Here is a 25,854-nt window from a genome sequence, read left to right on the forward strand (position 1 = left end):
ATGGGCACAATAAATTCTTACACGTTTTGAATTTTAACAAAGAAATCACCTCGCTCTGATTATTCCCAATACGTAATAAAGATTGAAAACACAAGCACATCTTAATAAGTCAAGCTTTAAACATCTTTCCTTTGAGGTCATAAAATATGCAACCACTAATAGCACAGTGGAAGTAGACATGAGCAAATCTGTGTATGCAGCATGAAAACAAATGAGCCAAACGCCTAAACATGCCTTAATGAAGATGCAGGTTTGAATCATCCTCTGCCCCAAATTCAATTTTAGAATAATTAAACAGGCTGGTTGCAAGCCCTGATGTCACTTAGGAAGATTGAATGCTCAGAGCATGGCAAACCCTCTATCTACATGTTTTGGTCTGTCTCTTACTTTGTCTCCATCTCTTTAAATTATGCCACACTGGTTGCAGAATCGCTTTTAATATTGGTATAAAAGAACACAACAAAGGTTTGCATGACTTTTGATGTGCATAAGCTGGCACGAGGACACGCTGGGGCTCAGCGCAGACTCAGCGCAGACTTATCAGGCCCACTAATCATCTGAGCTGAATTTAATTAAAAGCCCAAATGTCAGCCTATTCCCACATAGGCCCTGTTCAGACCCGGCATTAACATGCATCTTGGGTGATCCGATCACAAGTGGACAGCACTAAGTACGTGTGTGAATGCGCCCAAGACGCATTAAGATTGAGTTTAAGTGGACAAGCTATCTTCAGAATATTTTCCTGACAGGGAACTAGACCGAAAGTCAAACTTATCTTTGCTGTTTCTGTAATCTGAGTCTGGTGGCTATGAAGGGAGCACAGATAAGCTTTGCTTAAAGTTAAGTTCCCCTTCGGAAAGGGCCGTCTGATAGCGTGACGAAGTGGTCAAAATATTCTAAATATAGCATACGCTTTACTGGATGCTGAATTGGGCCTTTCTTTTAGGTGGCTAAAATACATTTTGCTGCTGCCCCCGTCCCCGTGTCTGTTTCTCCAAACTGGGTGCATGTCAACCGCCATCAACTTTAGGTAATACACTGACTGTGGATGTACTATGGAAGTACCCAATACAACTCCACTTCAAAACACCGAGCAATCCTTTTAATGCCCCGCCTGAACAGGACCAAAGACATACAAAGGACGCATAGAGCAAACAAAACAAGGCATAGGGGACGATGTCTGTGCTCGTCCCACCCGGCCAATCACACTACAGGTGAGTTTACAAGGTGCAGGAATGTGACTATACGGAGGCTGAGACAACGCTTTGATGTCTACCTCATTGCGTGGTGATTGTAATTCACACAGCTTGCGTTTGGAAACTTCGCCTGAGGCATTTCTGATCAGGGATGCAATGGGGACCTTGCTTTCAAGTTTAGATGGCTCGGCTATGTGTTTGTGCATGTGTGAGTAAAGAAGTGAAGAAGTCAGACAATAGGGGTGAGTGAATGTGTGTGGAAGAGACAGAAAGAGAAAATGAATGACAGAAAGTGAGAATATGTGGGCTGATTTTTAAAACGCTCTCCCCCTCATCACCTCATCTATGTGCGTATTTGCTGGTGCGTGTCTTTGTGGCAGGTGTTAAAAAGTAGCACCTTTGTGACACCGCGTTGACATCGAGCCACTCCAGAGACTGAGCTGGCAGGTGTGGATAATCCAAACTCACAAAAGCACACACAGGTCACAGAAAGGTGAAAAGAGAAATCACAAGGATGAGGGTGTTTGAAATAGAATGTGGCCAGTCAAGAGAACATCAATTCAAATCTTCATCCGGTAAAGTATCAAGGCCGTACCAAAAACAATGGATCCATGTTAGGTTGTGGAATTGCTGGAGAACAAATCAACTGCCTGAAATGTCTACAGTGTTGCCACTGGTAAAGTGTAAACGCTGAAGACATTTTCTGGGCTAAACTGTACATTGTACATTTGATGCAGGGTCAAAGAGAAGTTAAACAAGCCATTCCAAGTCCGTCGTATTGCTCGTCAGGAGACTCAGAATGAACCTGAGTGACGAAAAATGGGTTTTGCTCTTCACTCAGGGGCACATGAAGGAGGCGCAGAGTGCGTTTGAGTGTGTGTCCTTGTGTATATGTCAGTTTGATGAGATTTTTATCACCTGATAAAGAAGGTGGGCTCAACCTGGATGGAATGTGCGGGGGACAGAAGGATGGGGGTCACTGAACAAAGCCAAGAGGAAAGACTTCAACTGAGCTGAAAGCTCCCATATATCCTCTCTATCAGTGTCCCTGAATGAGACTAAAGATAAGGTGCTAGTGTGTGTGTGTGTGTCTTTAAAAGGCAAGCTTACCTGAGGAGTTTGGCATCAAACACTTTCTCAACATCATGCAGAACTGTTGGCAGGTACTTCAGAGCAGCACCCTGATGACACACACAACCAAGAAGTAAACACTGTAAAAAACTGTCTTGAAATCCGGTGGAAGCTGCTGTTGAGGGTGACTTTGGCATCAAGTAGCCTCTGATCACAAGTGTGAGACAATAACTTTTTTTATGTTTCACAAGGCTTGTTTGTCTGCCAAATTTTTTGTGACTTTTTGTAATGTAATAATGATCCGATTGAGAGATCACATTAGAGAGGAGCATGCAAATGAGACAGAGTCAGGTAAACGTAGAAGCAGGAGAGGGGCAAGAATAAAGATGAGAAGAAAGAGGAGTGCTAGGCGCTGAAGTATGCTGTGACGGGTAAATATGCATGATTACCCTGAGCAGCACAGTGGCGTTGTAGTCTGTTCTCATCAGGCTGTTGATGGACTCAAAAAGCTTCCTCAGTGACTCCTCAAACTCCTCCTGCTCCTTCCCCTCGTACAGCCTAGGAGGGCAACAGGAAATTAATGGAAATGCTACGGGAACAAAAAAAAAAAAATCAGGAAAAGATTGAAAGACAGAAGCATCAGAAAAAATTGCGTGACATGATTGAGTGACAAAGACAGAGAGGAGAGAGACGGAGACGGAGACAGCGATGTAACCTGGTCACTACGCAGTGTTTTTAATTGTGTTAATTATTGAACAGATGCAGCAAACTGCTGCAGTGTTAAACATTAACAAGTACTGACTGCAGTGATTATAACAATGCTCCTCTGACTAACCAAAAAAATGAACTGGGTTATCTTGGTTGCTGCTATGCACATCCCATACACACACCCACACATTCCTCTTCTGTCCCTTCAGTCGAACTTCCTCCGCCCCAAGCAAACTTCTGTCTCATCCATTTCTCCGCCCCTGTCCTTCCCCCGTCTCCTCGCTATCTCTGTGTGATTTAGTGGAGCTGTGCAGTTGTTAATTACAACAGAAGTTATGCGTTCTGGAGGGAAGGATTAGCATGTGGCACACAGCTAATTTAGCATGTGGGGGGAGGGATTAGGTGGTAACACAGAGGTATTACCACTGGGCTCTTTGCAGAATGTATGGTTTATTGCGTGCAGCGTAATGTCTCAGGGAGACATCGATGATTGTTTCAATGTATGTTTTAAATCTCCTTTACTTTTTACTACTGAATTTTATTTCTTACACTGTTTCTTTAATTGTTTTTAAATCTCCTTTTCTTTTGCCTTATGTTTTGATGCTTTTAATGGTTTTATGTGAAGCACTTTGAATTACCTTGTTGTTGAAATGTGCTATACAAATAAACTTGCCTTGCCTTGCCTTGCAGAGTACAATTATGATTACAGATGCATTGTCCTGCTTAATCCACCAGGCCTCTCTGTGCATGAATGTGTGTGTGTGTGTGTGTGTGTATATATATATATATATATATATGTACTCTTCACTAAAATATTTACACTGTGTATAGCCTGTTAGAGCTTGTAAAGTACCACTTCACACATACACAAATACACAAGCACAGGCACTAACTAGCCACACATGAGCACAACAGCAGAAGTACATGATACTACCGGAGGAAACTAATACTGGAGACGGATGGAGAGGAGAGAGGGAGAGAGGGATGAAGGGCAGGAAATGAACAGGGGGGAAGGAAATGAGTGAGGAACACTGAGGAAAAGTCTGAAGAATGGAAGGTAGTGGAAGGAAAAGTACAGAAGGACGGCTCAGCTGTTTCTAATAAGAGGAGGAAAAGGAGAACAACAAGGGAAAAATGTCTTCCATGAAATCAGTCACAAATGTCAACTTGTTATAAATTATAATTGCTGTTCCCCCTCTGGACCAAGTAGTAAAAAATGTAAATGCAGATCATTTGCAAGACGGACAAGTGAATAAATGGTGCAGTGACCAACTTTGCTGTGATGTATCAATAAAGTCTGATAAAAATGATATTGCTCCTCTAAGACTGATCGGCTCAACTTTCAAGAATTGGGGCAGAGTCACACAACTACCTTGGGTATTGTAAAATCCTATCTGTGTTTAAGAGTGTATTGTAGACCCCTTGTGCCAATAAGTAAATAGTGTAATCGTAAATAATAATAGTAGTACATCTCAATGTGATCAATGTTATGTTAGATATTGTGTCTGCCACTATTGAGATAAGAAAACTGGAAAGTCTTTGTGATAACTACAAACGATTACGTAATCATATCATAAGATCTTTTTTGGAAACAGGGGTGATCTCCTAATAATAAGATATGTCTCGCATTAATGAGAATACCTGTTCATAATATAAAACATCCTTATTTTTTAAATGATAAGATATATGCATTGTGCTTCCATGGAAAAAGGTACGAAAAAAGATTAAAAGAGGCGGAATGAAGGGAAGGCAGAAGGTGAGATTTAAAGTTGAAGGGAGGGATGGAAAGAAAGAGAGGAGAACACGACAGAAGAGAAATATAGAACATAGCAGGTGCTCCAGGGAAGGAAAAAGAAACCGATACACCTGATGAACTAGACTACAGGGAAGGAATGTGAGAGCTAGGGCGTGAAGGACAGAGAGAAGGTGAAGGAAAGAGCAAAATCTAGTCCAGCCTGCCTTACATATTTTTGAAGCAAACATCACACGTTCGTAATAAACTTTGTATGAACGTGAAGCCGGTTTGACAAGCTAATACATCTTCAGTTCCGCCTATTTAACTATTAATGACTGCTAGTCTTGATGGTGATGATGATGGAGCCTTGCAGATTCACTAACAGCACCAGACGCGGCCTTGAATAGCTGATTCTCTGTTGGCATGACATGGTCTTGTAAGTGGAGAAACCTGATGTGAAAACTTTGGCTGCAGAGCAAGTTGAAGTTGTCGGCTGCAGGTAGTTGGGGGACGACAGATAGAGGAGGAGAGGAGGAGAGGAAGAGAGAAGGAGAGTGAGATTTATCGGCTTGGAGATACCCAGGGGAGGCTGGCGACTGGAGCTCCAGGAGCCGTGGGGCTATAATGTGGTCCACACACACACATACACACACACACACACACACAGGCATATACTCACAGTATGATTCAATGCATATGTGTGTGCTATTGTACACACATGTACCTACAAATGCACAGAAACACGCACACACCCACTCACCCACTAGGGAATCCACACTCATGCATCCACACAGACCCGCACACACTGAATAAATAAACAAACCCAACATAAACAAACGCACCAATTTTAGACAAACAAAGCCGGCACAAACAATGCCCTCCAGGAGATTAAAAAGGCAGACCTTCATCGACGAGTGCACTTTGAACGACAAACGCACACAAACACACCAGCACACACACACATATATAGAAATCCACCTTATGTACAACCACTAATACACTGCTTATTAGAGACAACTCAACACAATACACACAATACACCTTGCATTATGTGAACAAGCACTCAACTACACACATGATTGTGTCTTATAACACACACACACACACACAGGTACTCATGCCACCAACGGGCGAGGAACACCGCTCTTGTTGTGGATCATGTTTCTGATCTGTCAGCATCAGTTTCTGTGCTGCAGTTATAAATGGTGTTCACACTTAACGTATGGTGCAGGTCTGGGCTCAGCACAGTGGGTGTCATGAGTCTCTGCTGCAGGAACTTTGTTTGCGGTTTCGATGGCTGACCATTCAGCAGTCCTGCCCCGTCATTAGCTCTCATCCGGACACCGCTACTCATCGTCAATGCTTATTAGCAACATTAGCGCTGTAAGCAGCAGCCTTTTCACACAGAGCTGTCAAAAACAATTATTCCTGCAGTGTCACTGGGCTCTGTGCGTGCTCAACAAGAAGCTCTATTTGCATCATGGTGGGTCCAAAAAAGAAATCAGTAGTCATTGTGATCGTGAAAAAAGGTACACAAACACTCACTGGGAGTAGAGCATGCGCGACCGGATGATGAACTTGAAGATGTACTCGAGGGCTTTGAGGGTTCGGAGGATGGGTTCACACTGTTCACCTCGGCTGGACACATCCAGATACCTCTTCAACACCGACATCAGCTTTCTGTGAGAGAATGAGAGGAGAAACCAAGTCAAAAAACCATCCAGTGAGAATTGTCATGAATCACCAACTCCATGTTTCACTTCCATAGAGCAGAAAGACAAAGTGCATCAGAGTGAGAGTGAAAGAACGGCACAGAGGAGGTGGAAAAAAATGACAAAATAGTATTTCACACCTCAACAGATTTTGCACAGCTCACAGACATTTTGATTTTCCTTCAGATGATAGGTGAAAAAAAATCATTTTCCGACACACGCACACCCCACAGGCGTCTTTACACACACATCAATATTAAAGTGTGCCAAAGCAGCTGGAGAGAGGTGTGGGTGGCACAGAGTTCAGTCTAAGTTCATGACCCACCAGCATTTCTCTGCCCAATCACTCACTGCGCCGTCCCAGATGTCATGCGATACTAGCATATTCATCATCCATAAAACAATACTGAGGCCTAAAGAAGGGCTGAGACTCTTGGCTTTGTGACGGCTTTATTTCCATGAAATGTCAACTCATTAACTGGTTTAAACTTACCCAATCCTCTTAAACTATAAAAGTCTCCTTGAAAATATCACCAACGTTATTACGATTCAGTCGACTCTGGTTGTGTTTTGGTGCATGGCTTAAAGGCAAGCACAGGAGGATTTATTCATTTTTAAGAGCAAGCGATAGGGAGTTTAAAATGTAGTTAGAGGGAGTTTGATGGTTTTACATAATAGCCTCTGGGCTGATCGGCGTTAAGCTGCAGTGACCCTCTTAAAGAGGGTGAACACCAACACACTGGCAAGGGAGGAGTGGAGTGATGGTGGAGAGACCGATGAGTAGATGGAGGGAAAAACAGACAGGAAAAGAGAAAAGCAGTTAAGAGAGGAAGAGAGTCACGGGGATAACTGGGCAAAGGAGGCGGGGAGGAAGAGAAGCAGCTGGGAAACGCAAGAAAAGATTCAGCGGGGAAAGAGAGCAGGAAGAGTTATAAATGCTTTTAATTTCCTAACTGAAGCTTTGGCAATGCAAACAAATGTTGTCTCTTGCGCCCACTGAATCAAGTTAAGTGAATTAAATGAGAGTAAGAAGCCGACAGAAGTGTTTGGGGCGCATGCCTGAGTGCTTATGTTGCTACTCCACAGAGAGGCAGGGTTAAAACTCTAATCCTATTCAGTAAAGTGCTCCAAAGGCCAACACACACACACACACACACACACACTGACCTCCGGTGGCAGAGATACAGTGCAGTATGCACCAACGTATCATTCGATCTTCAGGTGACATTGAATTTATCACATTAGGTTTATTAACACTTGAATACCTTTGGCATGAGGTTTGGCAGACCTGACAGGTTTATGAGAGTGATTCTGAATGGGACAACCCACATTAATGCAACTCATGTGTTCCTGTACTTTAGGCTGCGACGTCCAACTTTCTGGCTTGATGACAAAGCATTATCGAGATGATCTAATGGGATGTAAAAGATTTCATAATGCCCGAGAGGTGGGAGAATTGCCTCGTGAAAGATCGTAATCCTTCATTGGAAACACAAACAAGCACTCTGCTGATACACTGCTTATATTTTGTTTTCACACAATAGAAGTGTGGTGTGTTTTTTTACGTTTGTTGACATGAAGTCTAACATCATCACAGATCATTACACATCATACTGATATCTACATTATCAATATGTTGATGGAGCCCACAGTAAAATGGTTTCAACCTTAAACAGAGAGTTTTGCTGAGGGAGTTTAAATTCTCCTGTAGCAATAACAGGATTATTGCATGAGCATACTGATTTGTGACTGAACTCTTTGCTTTTTGGAGCACCTATCAACTACCTAAGTTATTATATATGTCACCTGCCTACAGTGTTTATAATTGTCTTGCTGCTCCTTTCTCAGTCTGGATGCCTAAAATATAATGTGCCTGTGTTCTTCAGATTCATATTCAGTGTTCTGATGAGAAACGGGGTACAAACTTTGGTCGTCATGTAGTGATTCAAATCTGATGCAACACCTACGTGTGTTGAGGAGAACGTCGTCTCCAGTCATTCAGGAAACGCTTCCAAAATGTAACAGTACTGACAGGAAGTGAGCTGTGATCCAGGAAGTGACCTACTTGTAGGCCAGTGTAGCGCTGAAATGCTGCTTGATGTAGGCCTCCAACACTGTGTTGAAGTGCTGGAACTTTCTATCAGCGATCAGACCGATGATGTGTATCTGGCCGACAAAGGGGAGAAACAGAGAGACAGAGAGGGTTACATGGTGACATAGCGGCAGACATTTACAATATAAATGTACATTTACATAAAACAAGTTCTGAACAATGATTCGATATCCATCTTCATTTGGAAGAAGATGGATACGTAGACGACGCAAAGATGTCAGACTCAATACACACAGAGGCAGCCTGTCACAAAATCAGCTGCGTCTCTCGACAAGCCACACACACATGACATTATCTGGGTAAACACCCCACACACTCACCAAGGCGTCAAACACGAGGATGTCGTAGTCGTCAGTCTGAGAGTGTTCCATCATGATGTTGAACAAGGCATCCAGAGTGTCCTGCAGAAACTAAACGCACACGTACAGAGAGAGGTCCGGTGAGAGCGCACACGTGGCAGTCTACACACTAATGCCGAAGCACTATTCACTCTATTCACTCTATTCACACCACTCACCTTGACCACCTCCTCTCCATCAATGCGTTTGAGCTCCTCGAGGTTTTTTCTGAGGAGTTCGGGTCGAGTCCTCCACTTAAGCAGCCCCAGCAGGCGCACTGGAGAGGAGAGACACAGGGAGCACATTTCTGTTCAGCCGTCTGAAAAACAGCTCTCTTGTCTAAAAATTGGATGCTGATCAAAGCTGTTATAAAGAAAATATCGTCTTAGTTGTAGAATGTCATTTTCTAAATTGCTGTTTTCTCTCCTAATGTGTCTCATTCTGTGTTTTGCGAAGAATACGTGAAGTGTAACACTGGATTTACCTGTCAGTGATACATATATACAGTAGAATCTGTTCCTCTGCTTAGTCAGACTGTCAGCTGAGCATTCAAATCCACAGTCTCTGTCATTAATTCTGCTACAGTCTGACATGGGGCAGATTTCCATGTCTCTGTAGGGCTGCCCGCTTGAAGCTCACTGCATTTCCTGTCCAATAATGTCCGACTCACCAAGCCAAGCCGAACATCTGGTGCATGCCTGAGAGTCGTTGTGTGTGTTTAGGTGTGTGTGTGTGTGGTACAAGTGATTAATACTGCAGGATAATGTTCATTATAGTGATGGACTGGCTTTGTCAGTAACAGCTGTTGCACTGCACCTGTGCCTGATGCACCGCACTGTTCTTGTGCATTTGTCGATGTTAATGTGCGTGTGTGTGTGTGTGTGTGTGTGTGTGTATATGCGTCTGCTAGAGGTGCTGCCTGCCAGAGTGTGTAGGACAAAATGACGTTACTCTTCACTAATCAAACCCATGTATACACACAGTTTTCCCTTTCCTGTGCTCATTATCCCAAGACCAAAACACGTCACACCCACATACACTCGTAGTTCTGGTAGCATTTACCCAATTAATATACCGTTGACTCACCGTTAATTGTGTGAACGTCTCCTTTACCCTTACCTCACCTCACCCTTCAGCTATTGTCATCATGCCTTAACTTTTAGCCCTAAACCTAAAAATAACACTCGGCCTAACAAGTCAGACAATTTCTAAGGATAAATCTGGATTGCCTAACCGTTTAGCCCAAGAGGAGACGGTATGCTCACGAGATCAGGAGTGTTTTCAGACTCAACGAGACATTTTAAGCAGTGGATTTGTCCTCTAACAATTTCACAGCCGACAGATGATTCATTGTCTTGGCTGGACCTTATTACTCTGTTGAAAGAAGATGTCAAGTTTAATTTCAAACACCTTCCCCTTCATAATTTCTGCCCCAACCTTTCTTCAACCTTTGTGTGTATAAAGGTGTGTGTGTGTGTGTGTGTTTGGATGGAAATGTTTTGCCCCGCCAAGTCTCAAGAGTAGCTTAATGTCAACCGCAATGTCCCAAACGACACCTTCCCCGCACACACACACATCCAAACAAAAACACACCTACCATTCTGGGTGAGTTTGGTGGAGCAGACCAGGGTGGAGATGGTGAAGCTGTCTCTGGAGCTGACTGACAGGCCTCCACTTCCTGACACGTTGCTGGAGCTGCGGCTCAACGCCGCCACCTTGTGGGTGTCACCGTGGTGGTGGCGGGTCGAGGGCAGCGACAAGTAGCAGTTCACGTCTTCCATGCGCTTGCTGTCACCCTGAGAGGACAATGAGAGCGAGTCATTTCTAACCCCCACCGGTAAGGCTCCAACTTGCTCATGATGGAACAGATGTTTGGTGGCTGTCGCAGCAGCATTGGGATGAGAACTATATTTTCTGTGTTTAAATCAAAACGTCTTGATGCAAACAGGGCGTAACAGACTCTGGGGTTTGCTGCACTTGTTTGCTGGACCTGACGGAAAAATGACAAACAATGACTGAAGTCACCAGTTCCACAGCAGTAATCCTCTGCGATCACTGTCGCTTTCCTACTTCTACCAAACTCAACTTCTGCTTGTAAACTTACAACTTTGGAAACATTGGGGCCAGGACAGATCAGAAAAATAAGATCTATTATTATAGCATTTTCTTGCAGTAAGTGTTGGAAAGCTGGAGTAAACACATAAACAGGATATCTTGGCATATTGATATTCTGTTTGTCAAAGATTCATTGCGGCCTCAACCTCAAACAAACTCTGCCCTCTTTAATGCCAAACCAGTAAGTAATAATGAGTGAGTGGGTGGCAAAGCAGGGAATAAGAGATTTAAGCCATGAGTGGCACAGAGAAGGAGAGGAATGCAGGGATAATAAGAGATAATCGAGAAAAAAAGGGCACATGGAGACCATCCATTTGGTCTTTGAGTTCATCACGAGTAATTCATCTTCATTGCGTTTGGCATTTAATCAATAAAGGGATTCAATCTTAGCTTTGGCTCATTTGACGGGAAATCTATTTGGTGGCCATAATCTCCCATCCAGACTCACTATAAGATTGTCTTTGATGATGGATGCAACTGAGCACAACTGTTACAGTATATACAGTATATTTAACAATGAATCTGCTATTTACTACCATTTTTAAGGCAAATCACCTCAGCGACTTGTAAAATCTACCATTCATTTGTCACTATACAAATGCCTCCGGTATTACGTGGGGAATGGCAGCGAGCTTTGGTCGAGTTCGAATCATCTTCCCCATTCATTCAAGTCTGACCATGAATGATGTATCAAAATAATGATATGCACTGGCTGTGTTACTGTACTAACCACCAGGTTTAATTTGACATACTACTTCAGGGAGTGTGTTGGTAGTGTGCTTAACATATAACTGCAACGTCCCAGGTATGGTTCCAGCCGTGGGACGTTTGTTGCATGTCATGCCCCTCTCTCTCGCCCAATGTCCAGTCTGCCTTTACACTGTCATCTCTCTAATAAAGGCAAAAATGCCCGAAAAAAAGACATCTTTAAAAAAAAAGAAAAGATTCCAAATGTATTGTAGTTGAGCTGTTCACTCTAAAACTGGTTGATCCAACAAAAGTAATGAGCTGTGACCTTCCTCATCATAAAAGGCTCACTATTCTTATGATGAGAGTTTATTACTCTCAGAGAAGCTTTAACATCTTAATAAGTCTGAAAGCTGAGGTCAACGTGACTGTAAATACGTTGCACATCAACTTTAAAATGAATCAGGTTGATTTACTCTTTATTTCATTTGTCTTTCTTTTGAATAAGACACTGAACCTGTTCATGAGTTCATCTGTTTTCTTTCTGCAAAAGCTCTGTTTCTCACCTTGAAGACGACGAGGTCATGCGGCCCATCTTTTAGAACTGTCCCGTCTTCCTTCATCAGACGCACAAAGGCCATGGCAAAGTTCTTCTCACTCTTGTCCTTGGCTGGAGACGGATTTGTGAACGGAAAGAGGGTCAGGAAGGGAGACACACATCAGGGACATATAAAGGGAGGAGGGAGGGTGAGACTCCAGGCATGGGAGGAAGGAGAACTGGTTCATATAATCAAGTGTGCGTAATGATGCCTCGGGTCATGTTCCAAATTGCTTCAAACCACTCGGTCCTTTCGGTGTCCCGTAATGCTCAGGGGGATCAGAGTAGAGGAGAGTGTGGATGTATGGAGAGAACAGACAGGCAGAGAGGCTGATACTCACACTCCTGGGAAGAGCGGTGTCTGAACATGAAGCGCAAATGAATTTTGTGCATTTCTTCCAGAGGGACTGCCACCTGGAGGACATGTGAAAGTACAGATATCTTGACATTTCTACAGGTATACCGTGACATTCTGGGCTTTCTTTTTCTAAAAAGCGAAAGTTGTGGTTGAGATGAGGAATGCAAATGCATAAACATCAGACATGTGCAAGGATTCTCAACCACAAACTACTTTTGAATCGTTCAGCAACTCCGTCTACAACACACACACACACACACACACACACCTTAATTGTCTCCATCCAGCGGGGCTGTTTGACTTGGTAGTAGATGACGGATCTGTACTCACTGACCGCCTTATCCCCTGCTCCCAGACAGATGGAGTTCTAGGAAAGAGGCAGAGAGAGAAAAACACGTAACATATTGAGCCGAAGGATTTTATGATTGTTTGTGTATGTGCTAAAATAGATTTTCTCGTTCTGGGATTACAGCCAAGTCTATGTGCCCCCGACTATGAAAGCGTGCATAAGCGCTTAATTCCTGCTGTGCTTGCTCACTGGCCCATACCAGACACACACACACACACACACACACATAAATCAATCCGTTGACACAGATCCCTTCTCTATTCGAACACAGTGAGGTGCTCTGTGCGTCCCCGGCCTCGTCTCTTCCTGCTGCTCACCTGTATGACCTTGCCCTCCTCATCGCAGACCCACATGATGACCTCCACGTTTTTCTGTGTGGTCTTGTTGTATTTGTCATAGTCGCCGCCCTGTAAGGTGAGGTAGATGTCATTGCGAACATCTCCCGGCATAATGATCTCTGGGAAGCCCAGCTTGCGGGCCACCACAGTGCTGCGGTCCACCAGGTGAGGGTATTCCTTCCGGATCTGAACTATGTCCCCGACCAGAGCCTTTATAGTCACCCACAGACCTGGAGGGAGGCGGGGTAGAAGAGGAGGGAAGGCTATGCATCAATGTTTAACAGTAGGTTTCTACACAACGTCTGGAGTAGGACCAATGAATTCCTTTTTCCTTTTTTCAACAATGTTCCGTAAAAAATACATATTCTTGATAAGCACCTGAAAAAGTATCATCATGACACTTGATCTCAAGAATTGTGAGCCTGACGCATGGCACATATTGTCGTGGATATATTACGACCTTGAATCGGGTCGTTAATCTCGAGAGTTGATAGATGTGTTACATTTGTGGAGGAACTATGTTTCATTGTGGGATTTAATTAAAGGACTTCATCATATCAACTGTTTAGTGTCTGTTTTTTTATTCCAGGTGCTGATTTATTGCTTATTCACTCCTTATGACACAAGGTTGTGTGTCTTTTTACTGTCCAGTTTCACAGTCCTGGGAGATAGACATGCTGTGTTGTCCTGTTACACTTCATTATTGACCACAATTCAACCCCAAACAGGTTAAGAAAACACAGGCTATGTGTAGCTTTTAGAAAGTTAAAGTCAATACTGTACTTCACACACTTTGTGGAACCAAATATCAATAAATTGAAGAAGATTTACTTGGACAAATAGGTGCCACTCCAGGTTATTTCAAATGAGGGATCCAGAGAAGAATTTTCATTTCTCTCTGCAGATAAGTAAATTCAAATTAAAGGCAAATGAATGAACAAGGAATTTCAAGGCCCCGGCACTATCAAAAGGGAATCTTAAACATTTTAACATGTTTTCAGAACCTACAGAAACCCTGAAACATTCAGCCTGAGGGCTGAACTTAGAGCGAGAACCACTTTGTCTGAAATGTTCGTGTTTATGAGCGTAACCTCAAAGTGTTTCAAAGTGAAGCGTGGAAGTGAAAATGTCTGCTGTTCTTACACACCACACTGTAATTAATAACACTATAAAATGCCAGTCTCCTGTTTGTTAAAGGGGTGTAAAACAGGTGTGTGTGGGGGGGGCAGAGCACAGAAAAAGAATGGGCAGGGCACAGAAAAAAGGTTACTTTTTTAGGGGAATACAGAGTTGGTGAAAGGGTTAGGGTGAATGTCACAAACCCACATTTTTTAGGTTAAACACATACCTACAGGGAATACTCAGTGTTCATATGTGTACTTTTGCAGAAGCATCTCAAAGTGAGAGGAAGGAGAAATCAGGGGTGAGTAATGGTCAGAACAGACATCTGGTGACCTCAGGTGCTCTTTTCATATCTAGGTTATGCCCAGGGCTTTCAGGAGCGAGAGGAAAGATAATGGCTGAGCGAGATGACAGTGTAGTCCAACATGTCCAACACTCTATGTGGAACAAGGCAGTGTCACCCATCGGGGCTGTCAAAGTAAGCCATACACATGAGGTAGCGGGCAGCGATACTGGAGGCTGGTGAGGGAGAAATAAAGGGTAAGTAATATGAAGATATTGGCTCGAGGACGCATGCTATCCATCAGGATAATGTGCGTCATATTTACCCAGGCAGCAGCGAGAAGAGGCGATGAGGCGATGAGAAATGGCCATTTTGTCTGACCACAAATGACTGCAGCATGCCCGGTCCAGTGGGAACCTTTATCGCATACAGGACCACTGACTTTAAGTCACATGGCTTACACACTAGGAAACAGAGAAAGAAGCCAAACCTTGTCCGGCACTGTCTCCTCGCGATGCTGTCACTTTGTTCAGCAAGGAGTGGAGAAAGTCATTCTCAGCAACTACCCTGAATAAACGCAGAAAAACACACTTTGAGAACACACAAAAGCGACTTGATCTGAAAATCGTGCAGATGCTAAAACCTTCACAAACAAAATTGCAATATTGCTATTTCATTACCGGGATGCTTTGTGAGTAATAGAGAAGGAAAATGGGACATACGGGAAGAAGGGGACGAAAAACTGTTTCTCCTCGTCGCATTCGATCTTCCCTTTGATGAGATCACTGATGTCCATCACTGCCAAGAGAAGGAAAACAAATGTGTCTGCGACAACAAAATCAAAGACAATGCTGCAGAGTAATTTCAGATGTGGATTCACATCAGTCAGCAAAGACAGCCTCTGTGAACATTTGGATTTAAGTCTCTCTCTCAAACTAGTCTAGGGTGTGTAGAGGGGCAAACGTGCCCCTCTACACACCCTCACAGCTCTTTGCAGAGGTGGACTGAGGATATACGCAACTTTTGTGAGCCAGTGGGAGCAACAATAACCTCGAGGTATGAGGTATGAGAAAGTTAGTGGACGCTCTCCATCAATATTTTAGTTGTGTTCGTGCAAAAGGTGACTGTGGTTGTATTGGTCAGCTCCCAGGTGTAAATATGGGCAATAATACGTGCGGTAGCAGCAGCAACTGCTGACAAATCAGAGAATATTACTCGGAACCTTTCGGAAAACAAAAGCAAAAATGACTAAGAAGGCTACTAAAGGCCAATATTGTTGGCTATACTGGTGACATTTAGCAGTGGAATAAGGCAAATGAGTCTAATGACTACAAATAACACACATTGCTGGAACACTTGGATTGGCAATTTAGAAGCACCGTTGACCAGAAAGAAAACGGTATCGGCTGATCTTCAAGTACCTGCCACTCCGAACGGCCGCCTCAGGCCTTGAGTGGATTTCTTGTTGTTTGTCTCTTTCAGGTCCATCCTGCCCACTCTCACTATCTGACAGATCAGGTAAATCTTCTCTCTGCACAGGTCCTTGTTCCCCAGGTCCTGGTGGAGACAAACAGAAAGGAGAACAGAGAAATAAGAAAGCAAAACAATAAGTATTGAGTGGAAGTGGGAATAAGAGACACAAGGATGAAAAGACGGAGGAAAGAGGAGTTGGGGGACATCAGGTTAAGCAGGAAAGAGGGCGAGAGAGAAAATGATAAAGCAATGCAATCTTCTAAGAGGTGCTGTGTCTGTAGTGCTGAGAAACAGTGTGATAGCGCCCTCCTCTGGTCACTTACTGTAAAGACAACCTTCAGGTTGTTGAGCATGTCAATCTCCTTGGGGAATCCTTTACTGCCCCAACGTACCAGGTAGTTCTCACTGCACAAAGCATGGAAGACAGTTGTTGTTAATGTTCTGCAAAGCTATACTACACAATATTTGAATCAAAAGCTGGGAAAAAGTTCCTAAACATTCCTTTCACAAAACCCACTGTCTACCATTTCTTACACAAAGACCAACAACGTAAGGGCCAATATACCAGGCATAAGAAGAGCACATGAGACAAAATAAATCAGGACAAATGCCAAGAAAGTAAGAGACCATCGGTGGTGGATACATAGAGAAAAACACGATCGATCCAGATCTATCTTAAAACTCCCAGCTGCAGTTGCTGATAGTACGACAGTGAGTGACAGGGCTTAGCATCAGCATGTCAGGCACCACATAGCACTGCCAGTCAGTATCTGCTGCCCTATAATTTGTGTTTTCTGTATTCTTATTTTTAGTATCCCATTGTTCTAATTAAGAGGGGTTCAACAATGGAGGAGACAGGACAAGTGAGGAAGCAAGAGGAGAGGTACACAGACAGCTGAGGGATGGGGGTGAGGTTAAAAAGAATCGTAACTTGAACTCAATGTTTTCATTGGTTTTAGTCAGTAAATAGGTACTAAGAGGGATATGGTGGAGGCTAAACCCATCTTCATGTTTATATTATATTTAATGGACAACGTTTACTTATTTTATGATCTAAATCCTTGACAAAATCACATCAATATAAGCTGTACAAAGACCAACAACCGCCGTTCATAGTAATACATCTTTTTTTTTATCTCAATGTGACTTAACGCTACACCCAAAAATGTCTAATTTTATATGAATCTGGTGCTTCAAATCCTCAAATCAACCTGAAAACAATAAACTGAAAAGAAAACCTCAACATGTGAGAGAATGACTGGTGCCACCTGATGATGCTCTGTTTGATGGGGTCATAGAGGGACATGAAGAGCTCCGAGTCCTCTCCGATGCGACAGACAAAGTTCCTGACAAAGACGTAGAGGCTGTGGGTGGGGGAAGACTGGATTCGTGCTGAGATCCCGCTGTGGTCCGTCTGGATGTTGGACTGCAGGAGAGGACATAAGTTGAAGGAGGTTAACTTGGGACAAGAGTTTAACAGGATAAAATGCCAGCCGAAAGCCTTCATTTCAAGGTCCTGAGAAATCTGGTTGGCTGGTATAAGAATTAAGAGTTGGTGTCTTTTATTCTGGGACGTAACAGCTGCTACATCCAGATTGTGGGTTTGGAAGGGAGAAGAAAATTACGGAATCAGAAAATCGTGATAGAGTACGTTGTCTTCTTACTTATGAATCAATGTAAAATAGGCTGCATGGAGATGAAATGAAGTCAAGCCAATTTGTATGGAAGTAAAATCTTAATGAGGCTTGACTGGCAGATATGATTGGCAAGTAAAATGAATTATCTGTGTCATTTTCATGCAGATAAAGTTTCATTACTACATTTCATTGCTACTTTCTTAAAACAAAATGAAATGAAGAAAATTGCAATTCCACCTATTCAATCTATTATCTATTTAATATATATATAGTTCACAATAGCTTTTATATTTCCCATGAACAGTTTCCCAGGATACATCCCATGGTACACATGTCTCTGGGAAGTCTAGTGCAGTCAAACCACAGCAATATCAAAGAAGTTGCCAAATGAATTATATTATAATGACAACATCTGCCATCACATCCACCCATGAGATTCTATCTCTGTCTCCTGAAACTTTCTGTCCGGCCCTTTTCCCTCCCGGGTTCTAATTGTTCTGCTCCCCACTGCAGTGCCTTCTCGTCTTTGTCCTTACCTGCTCCTCTTTGATGCGCTCATTAATCTTGGCTGTGGCCTCCTCGTGGGCCCGAAACAGACTGATGACACTGGCCCGTTCTGGGTCCAAGATGTTACCATTGTCATCCCGAACCACCTGGTCCAGCTCCAGGATCCTGTAGTAGGAAGCAGGAGACACCACTCAGGTGAGGATTGGGAAGATCGATTAAAGGCATACAGAGGACAAAAAAGGCAACGAGTGGAGACGGAAATGCTGGAGGGAAGAAGACATAAGGGTGATGGGGAGGGAGAAGGGAGCAGAGAGGAATGAAATATAAAGGGAGAAGTGTTTTTAAGCAGACATACTTGTTGCCATAGTCAATCTTAGAGGTAACTTTCTGCTTGAGCTCCTTGAATTCGTCACTGGGTAGAGTGCCAGACAGGAGCTGGGAACGCCACTCCATTAGCTCCCACATCAGCCTCTGGACCTGCCTCACACGCATCCGTTTATTGGCCTGGACGGGTAGATGTATAGTGTTACTCTCAGACATACACACATGAACATACACAAAGGGTTTTTGCTTGTTGTTTTTTTTACCACAAAGAGTTGCTTCCATATGCTTCCCCACTCCCTCAATGTGGTGGTAACCTCCTTTACCAAGGGCATCTCTGCAGACATCACTACCTCCTGATCTCTGTAGTTGCACACACAAACCAAAGAAAACATAACAAAGTCAAAAAAACATAACTTTTGGGATCAGATGAAGAGTTTTTAAACGCACTCACCCTTGTTTATCAATGACGACCCCCTTAAGATGAACGAAACTGGCAGGGAACACTCCCTGGAGAGGAAGATGAACAAATGTAATCAGTGGTAGCTTTCACCTCTCCTCGCTACAAAACTAGCAAAGAAGATCTCCCAGTTGAATAAAAGTGATTGTGTTGTTGTCACCTTCCTGCTAACATCAATGTGATGCGCTGTATGGTGTAAAAAAACAAACAGGATATGTTTGTGTGAGGTCTTACCCGTTGGGAATTGTTCCTAACCAAGTAGCCTCTGTACCATCCTGAAAGACAAAGTGACTGTCACCTTACTGCCATACTGCCATGTCTACATGAGCAGGCCTGTGGTGTTCACATTGAAATGTGGACGTGTCAAGACCATATGTAGAAGGACTGAAACCTGGTGCAAAAACTATGATGCATACAATATTTCACGGATACAAAAATCAAACAAATATATTCTACTGTGCAGGAGAGTTATTTATCATGCACCATTAGGCGGAAGTTATATACAAATTCTTGATGTCCGATTATGTGAAATACATAAAACAGGAGTGATAAGAACTGCAGACAGCCAACATCGTTTACTTTAACTAAGAAAAAGGATTGTTTGTGAAAACTATAAGTCGTCACCAACTTTTGTTATTTTGACGAGATCTTTCATTTTGGTTGAGGCAGCTGGTTTATGACCTTGTTTTAGGACAAGCCACATATAATGATGCAAAAAATATGAACATATCTTAAATGATTCAAAGGGAAACGTGAAAAAACAGCATGGAAAGGTTATTTAGGGGCACCGTACAGCATAAGTGAGAAAAAAATAATACTTCCCATTTTTATATCTTGAGATATCCTTACCATCGCAGACCTCCTGGATCTGGACTGCATCGCCTACCTCGAGGGAGAGCTGCTTCTCTCCGCTGCCGACAAAATTCCACTTAACTAAAAAGGAAATAAATACAGTCTGATGAGGGGTGCATTTGATAGGCTGCTGTTTAATGGCAATGCAGTGAAAAAACTTCCCAAGCACACAAACACCAGCTGTGCAGAGCTAATACTCATGTTATGAAAGTTAGCACAGGCAGTGAGCTAGCGTTAGCTTGGTTGGTGACGTGCAGCAGTTGTTTTGGTAACCTTTGCAACCGCCCTTGTCAAACTCACACGTGCACATGTGAGGCGATCGGGCAATGCGACTAAAGAACCAAAAACCAGAGCACGTCCATGATCGTTCACAGAGAAGGAGAAACACTGAAGTCAATCAGTGGAAGAAGAAAGCTACTCCTGGTGTAAGATGAACAAGTGTGGATTACCTGTCACTAACAGATCCAACGAACGTGCAGGTTTACTCCTGCCTGTTCTCACTGTCAACACCTTCTCTCTCCCTTTTTCAGGCCTCTTCGGTCAGTGAACCAATAAATAAGTACATGGTCACTGGATGGACTGTTGGCAGGCCAGATTGCATATAAAATATTCACACTGAGCTGAAATGATTCGATTAAAAGAGGTAAGTCATTTTTTAACCAATAATGCCAAACATTGCCTGGTTCCTGCCTCTCAAATATAAGCGACACATCCTTGAGCTTGGGACTGTTCGTGGTCAGACAAGCGGGCAATCTGAAGATGTCTCTGTCTCCGAGGGAATTGTGATGATGGGAAGGCAGCTTCATTTACATGGCACACTTCAAAACAGAGGCAATTCAAAGAAAACCATTTTAAAATTACATTTTAAAACAATAAGCAATACAAAATAACATAACGTAGAATAAGATAGAACTGAATGAGATTTATTACAAAAATTCAATAAAATATACACAACAAAATGTTTTTTTTTACTATTTTCTGCCTTCGTGCAGCAACTACTGTACTACTACTACTGTTTGCATTGGATATCAGTTTGTTGCAGAAAATAAGAGTAGTAGTGAAGCTGTTGTCTAATTGTTGGTACCAGCTCACAGGCTTGCTTTGCTCCTTCCTATATGTCATGGCTAAGGAAAACAAGCACTTATACATATATACAGTGAAGGCTAAATAACATAATTCTGACTGTATAAAAAGTTGAACATTATTTCTGGACCAATACTTCAATTGAAATACATGATTATTTCAAAATGAAAAGGTAAGTGCGTGTACATTTCATGACATTATGTGGTTTCGACAGTATTTCGGCTTCAAAGAAAATACGTCCCTCCTTCTTCCTCCACTTCCTGTCTTGTCGTCTTAAACAGACCAGGAAGAAATTCAGTCTAAATACAGTAAATAAACAACACTTCATTGAGTAGTGTTATTAATAATTGATTCAAAATGTAAGAGAAATATATTTCCATTTTCAATGTCAATCTTAAGCTATAAAGCGGTAAAACACTTAAAGACTTCAATTAATTGTCGTCATTGACTTACAATGCTGACTATATGCCTAATAACTGATACATGAATGCTTCGTCTGCAACAAGCCAGTGAACCTCTGCTATTACATTCTGTCATTCTGTATTTTAAGTCAGAAATCAGTATTCTTGCTCAGCTTGTGTCTGTCACGCATATCTAACGGAAACACATGGTGATCAGCTCGGCCACATTCAACCCGCATACCCGATAAACTACAGATTGTCGTGAGAAGTTGAGCTTTAACCATCTACGATTTCCTCCTGGTGCCAAAAGCAATCTCTCTTCTTGCTTCTGTATTCATGAGCTGCACAGTGTAATGCATTAAGATTGCCACTCAATTCTCCATCAGTTTAAGATGGATTGTAACTTTCAATATGATTTCATCCACCAAACAGTCCACTAGCTCTTATACGTTCTGTTGCATTGAAAGTAAACGGTGAATATGATTTCAGGATTTAAGTTATTTTATGGGCATTACATCTGACGTGTACACCTCAAAGTTATGTAAGGCTGTTAGCACCTGCTCACATCCTGTTAAGCAGGAAGCGAAGGGCATCTATTTTTCTCCTTCTTATTCACAGCGCGACTAAATAGAGAGACACTATAGAAACATGTATGTGCGTGCACACATACAAAGACACACACAAGCGAGCTCATACTGACTTACCTACACCGTACCGCTCCGTGGTGGTCCTCGTCCAAGGAGCCATGACTGCATGTAGCCCCACTTTCTATTTTGAGTCTTGTCTTTCCGACTCACCTCCTATTTATCTCCCTCTCTCTCTCTCGCTCTGTTTTTTAAAGAAGACTGCTTGCTGAACTTTTTACTTCTGTATTTTTTTTTGTTTTACTTCAAATGAAAGCAACAGGCCCATCCCCCTTTGCCTCTCTTCCTCTTCTGTCTCTCGTCTCTTCCTGACTTCGGGCCGTTAAGAGGAAGTGAGTGAGTGTGACAAGGTGGAGTCCTGTAGAGCCCACAGGCCTGTGCAGTGTGTGAAGTCTCCCTTTTTTCTCATTTGGACTTAGCTGATTACTTTATCTGTATTATGATTGAATGTCGAACAATGTTAGGGGTTGAACAGTGATGTAAATAGCATGCTTTAATGGACAAGTTTTATTCGTGATTCATTCTCAAATCTGATCAAAATGACAACCTGACAACACACAGTGTGCAAAGGCGGTGAAGCTTGGTGGATAACTTCAATCGACAGTTTACCAGCTCACACTGTGTGCGCTCACCTCGTCTCTCTATGTGTCATCCCTCAGCCTTGTGAAATACAAAGTGTTTGAAGTTGGAAGACGCAGCACCACAGGCAATACAGCTTGATGTTGTGTCACCTGTCATCTCTCCACCTTTCAAAAATGACCAATATAAAATGCGTACGTGACAAGAAGTTACTCTGGAAAATGGGATCATTTATTACAAATATGCATTAAGCAACACAGCAGCAGCTCAAACAGCATCTGGACTGTTGATTTTACCGAAGACATTTCTCGTGAAACAAAGTGTTAAGTCGTTTCTGAATTTGCTGGTTTCAGGAACTCAGTCCAGAGATGAAACCAGTTATACAATCCTTCACCTTCCCTGTATCCACTTCAGATGATGTTGCCAGGGTAACCATCAATGTTCAGTGATGAGAACATCCTCAAGACAAACATCTGGTACGAGCCTTTCACAACACTTTACTCACACCACTTTGTTTTACGAATTTATGGATAAGAGAGTAAGATTTAGCATCCAAACGCTGCATTTGTAAACAGAAAATCATCCGTCCTTACAGGTTTTATCATCAGCATGAAGGTTCCCTGTTGAGTTTTTGACCTCAAATAGCAGTTTTGAGCTTTTGTTTTTCCATGAGTGAGTTCACGTTTTGTTTATCCCACGCACACGCCTTCAACGGGGAAGAAGACGACTGCTAGCAAGAAAACATGGACGTAAACAATGTTAAAATACTTAAAGAATCAGCTTTTCTAATGTTTTGAAGAAGCAAATGCATTCAAAACGTTTGTTGGAGCTTTTAGGATACAGACAATGTGTTGATGTCTTGCCTGTTTTCCTGTGGCTATCACACTAACACACACACACTAACAAATGGCTTATTTCTAGAAATGAAGTCAATGCTTTGCTGATCCAATAGAGGGTGGTAGAAAGTTTTAAATCATTTTTCGTTTTTTTGTTTCATTCCCCGAGCATTGCCTCATCCTATCTTATCAAAAATATTGCTTATTTTAAACACCTTGTTTGCCTGGACTGCGAGCTGTGGTTTTATTTCTCACAGTAAAGATTCAAATTTCAATGCTAACGGAATTTGAGGTATCACTGCTAACTGCCTTTTTACACACTACCAGACAAATAAATGGTCCCTTTCCGTACTCTAGCCCAAAGGCATCAAAGCCAAGGAACACCTAACTATGAAGTGAATTATCAAAGATATCACTGATGACACCGTCGACCCAGAGGTGGCAGTTACAGAGGTGTCTTCACTCGCTCAGAAACACCAGAGGGTGTGTTGTTGTGGAAACATGAGGGGAGACAGAACTTGATTCAACACTGACAGAAAGGTGAGCATAGAAACATCACCGGGTATGAACATGTGAGGAGGTGACAGAATGTGTTTGCTTTATAAAGGGAGAGTGATGAAGAAAGGAGATAAGGCCAGAGGAAAGGAAAATAATGATAAGAAAGATATGTTATCACATAGGACTGTGTAGTGGAACAAAACCGGGACCTTGTTGCTGTGACACAAGGAGAAAGAAGGGTGAAAGGTGCGTGGAAAGAAACAACTTGACTGATATAACCAGAGATGAAGCTGTCGATGAAGGAATAAAAAGAGACAGCAGGCTTTAACAGCAGTAAAATAAACAAGAAGAGATTAAAAAGAAGATTTAATTCAGAATCAGCTGTGATGTAAAGAAGGCCACAGGAAATGAGACAGAGCCAGAGACACGGAGGTGAGACCGATTAGAAAAAGGGAGGGTAAACCAGGGGCCATAGCGCACGACGAATAGATACAAAGGCAGAGTAAAAGGCTGCACCAGAAATAGAGAGATTGATTTAGAAATCTTTGTGACCTTTCGGATCATTGAAATCCCTCCAGAGCAACGAGTGCCAGTTCTCATCGTCTTCCATCCCCTGAAAGCCATCCATCCATGAAGCAGTAGACTGTTTAAAGTTTAGAGTGCAGTGGTATTTGTGTCAGCATGGGACACGAAAAGTAAAACAAATCTTAAAAGACATGAAATGATGCATGCATGGATACCATGCCTTCCTGTGTCTGCCCACTACAAACTGGACTTATTTTCCAGCAATTCCATAAAGGCAGAATGCAACAGGTTGCTTGGATTACTCTGCCCAGTCTCCAAAGGCAACCGTTTCTTGCCGCTTTATCCCAGCAGCTGGCACATGCAAGTTGGAGGAGATGATTAGAGAATGGAGGACCTGTTAGAATAATTTCAATAATTTCAAAAGCAATTTACCCTGAATAGATGGAGACGAATAATAGGAGTCGACACGGGGGGCGGGGAGCTGTGTGCGGGTTTCTGCTGCTCCCTTGCTTTATTCTCTCGCCCCTGTCTCTCCCACACACACTCATTACGCACACGCTTCACAAGCGAGACTGTGGTTCCCTGCGCTCTCAGAGAGCAGAACAGAGTAGCGGGGGCAGTCGTCTCAGAAAAGGAAAAGCGGCACGAAGGCGAGTTGATAAATTCCTACTTCATAATTGTTCAAAATGAATTGAATGAGTTGTGTGGGTGTGTGTGTGTGTGTGTGTGAAAATGTAGTCAATCCAGCTGTGCTTAATAATTGAGTTTGACTCAATATAAGAGTCTGCATTGATTTGCTGGTATGCATTTCAGCAGCTAAACAGGAATATTAGAGGAAGAAAACATAGTTTTCAGGCAGAGATAGTGAGGCAGTAGTCTATGATTGGTTAGTACGACATTCAGCCTCTGTCCTGAACAGACTCATAGCATCAGTTACTGTAAAGTGTGTCAGCTTAGTCGTAAGAAAACAATTTATTTCTGTTTTTGTAATTGTGCTTATCTCTGAGATTCAAATTCCTGTTTGTGGTTGTAAAGAGCTCAACTGAGTCAATCCTGAACCTGGTGTGAGCATGTGAACTCTGCACAAAGACAAACATACAAAGGGGTCATTTAATCAGTACTGAACATGAGGAAGTGAGATTATGCTGTGCGTGTGTGTGTGCAATTAATCTTTTACTGGTTTTTTCTTTTACATAACCTATTTTGAAGTTCTAAAATTGAACACTATTATGTTGATAAAGTTTCTGTAGCTAGATCTCACTAAATCACTATCATGGCAGCAGCTTAAACAAAAGCAAGTAAGACACAAACGTAT

The 25,854-nt window shown here is 42.6% G+C and overlaps 1 protein-coding gene across 1 annotated transcript in view; it reads right to left on the bottom strand.

The window, feature by feature from the left end:
- dock2 (dedicator of cytokinesis 2) overlaps positions 1–22,285 on the bottom strand; it is an 82,506-nt gene extending 60,221 nt beyond the window's left edge. Inside the window, exons 1-23 of the mRNA XM_079268465.1 lie at positions 22,162–22,285; positions 19,971–20,054; positions 19,356–19,396; positions 19,116–19,171; positions 18,928–19,024; positions 18,696–18,844; positions 18,370–18,505; positions 17,465–17,622; positions 16,520–16,601; positions 16,145–16,280; positions 15,446–15,521; positions 15,214–15,290; positions 13,298–13,548; positions 12,900–12,998; positions 12,615–12,687; positions 12,242–12,345; positions 10,471–10,669; positions 9,053–9,150; positions 8,856–8,945; positions 8,488–8,588; positions 6,256–6,390; positions 2,717–2,825; positions 2,307–2,377 (exon numbers count right to left, since the gene is read on the bottom strand). Of these exons, the coding sequence (XP_079124591.1) occupies positions 2,307–2,377; positions 2,717–2,825; positions 6,256–6,390; positions 8,488–8,588; positions 8,856–8,945; positions 9,053–9,150; positions 10,471–10,669; positions 12,242–12,345; positions 12,615–12,687; positions 12,900–12,998; positions 13,298–13,548; positions 15,214–15,290; positions 15,446–15,521; positions 16,145–16,280; positions 16,520–16,601; positions 17,465–17,622; positions 18,370–18,505; positions 18,696–18,844; positions 18,928–19,024; positions 19,116–19,171; positions 19,356–19,396; positions 19,971–20,054; positions 22,162–22,204 (2,465 nt within the window). The 5' untranslated portion in view covers positions 22,205–22,285. The remainder of the gene's footprint in view (positions 1–2,306; positions 2,378–2,716; positions 2,826–6,255; positions 6,391–8,487; positions 8,589–8,855; positions 8,946–9,052; positions 9,151–10,470; positions 10,670–12,241; positions 12,346–12,614; positions 12,688–12,899; positions 12,999–13,297; positions 13,549–15,213; positions 15,291–15,445; positions 15,522–16,144; positions 16,281–16,519; positions 16,602–17,464; positions 17,623–18,369; positions 18,506–18,695; positions 18,845–18,927; positions 19,025–19,115; positions 19,172–19,355; positions 19,397–19,970; positions 20,055–22,161) is intronic.
- Positions 22,286–25,854: the final 3,569 nt, after the last annotated feature.

The sequence above is a fragment of the Melanostigma gelatinosum genome, assembly GCF_949748355.1.
Source record: "Melanostigma gelatinosum genome assembly, chromosome: 5".
NCBI classification, from domain to species: domain Eukaryota; kingdom Metazoa; phylum Chordata; class Actinopteri; order Perciformes; family Zoarcidae; genus Melanostigma; species Melanostigma gelatinosum.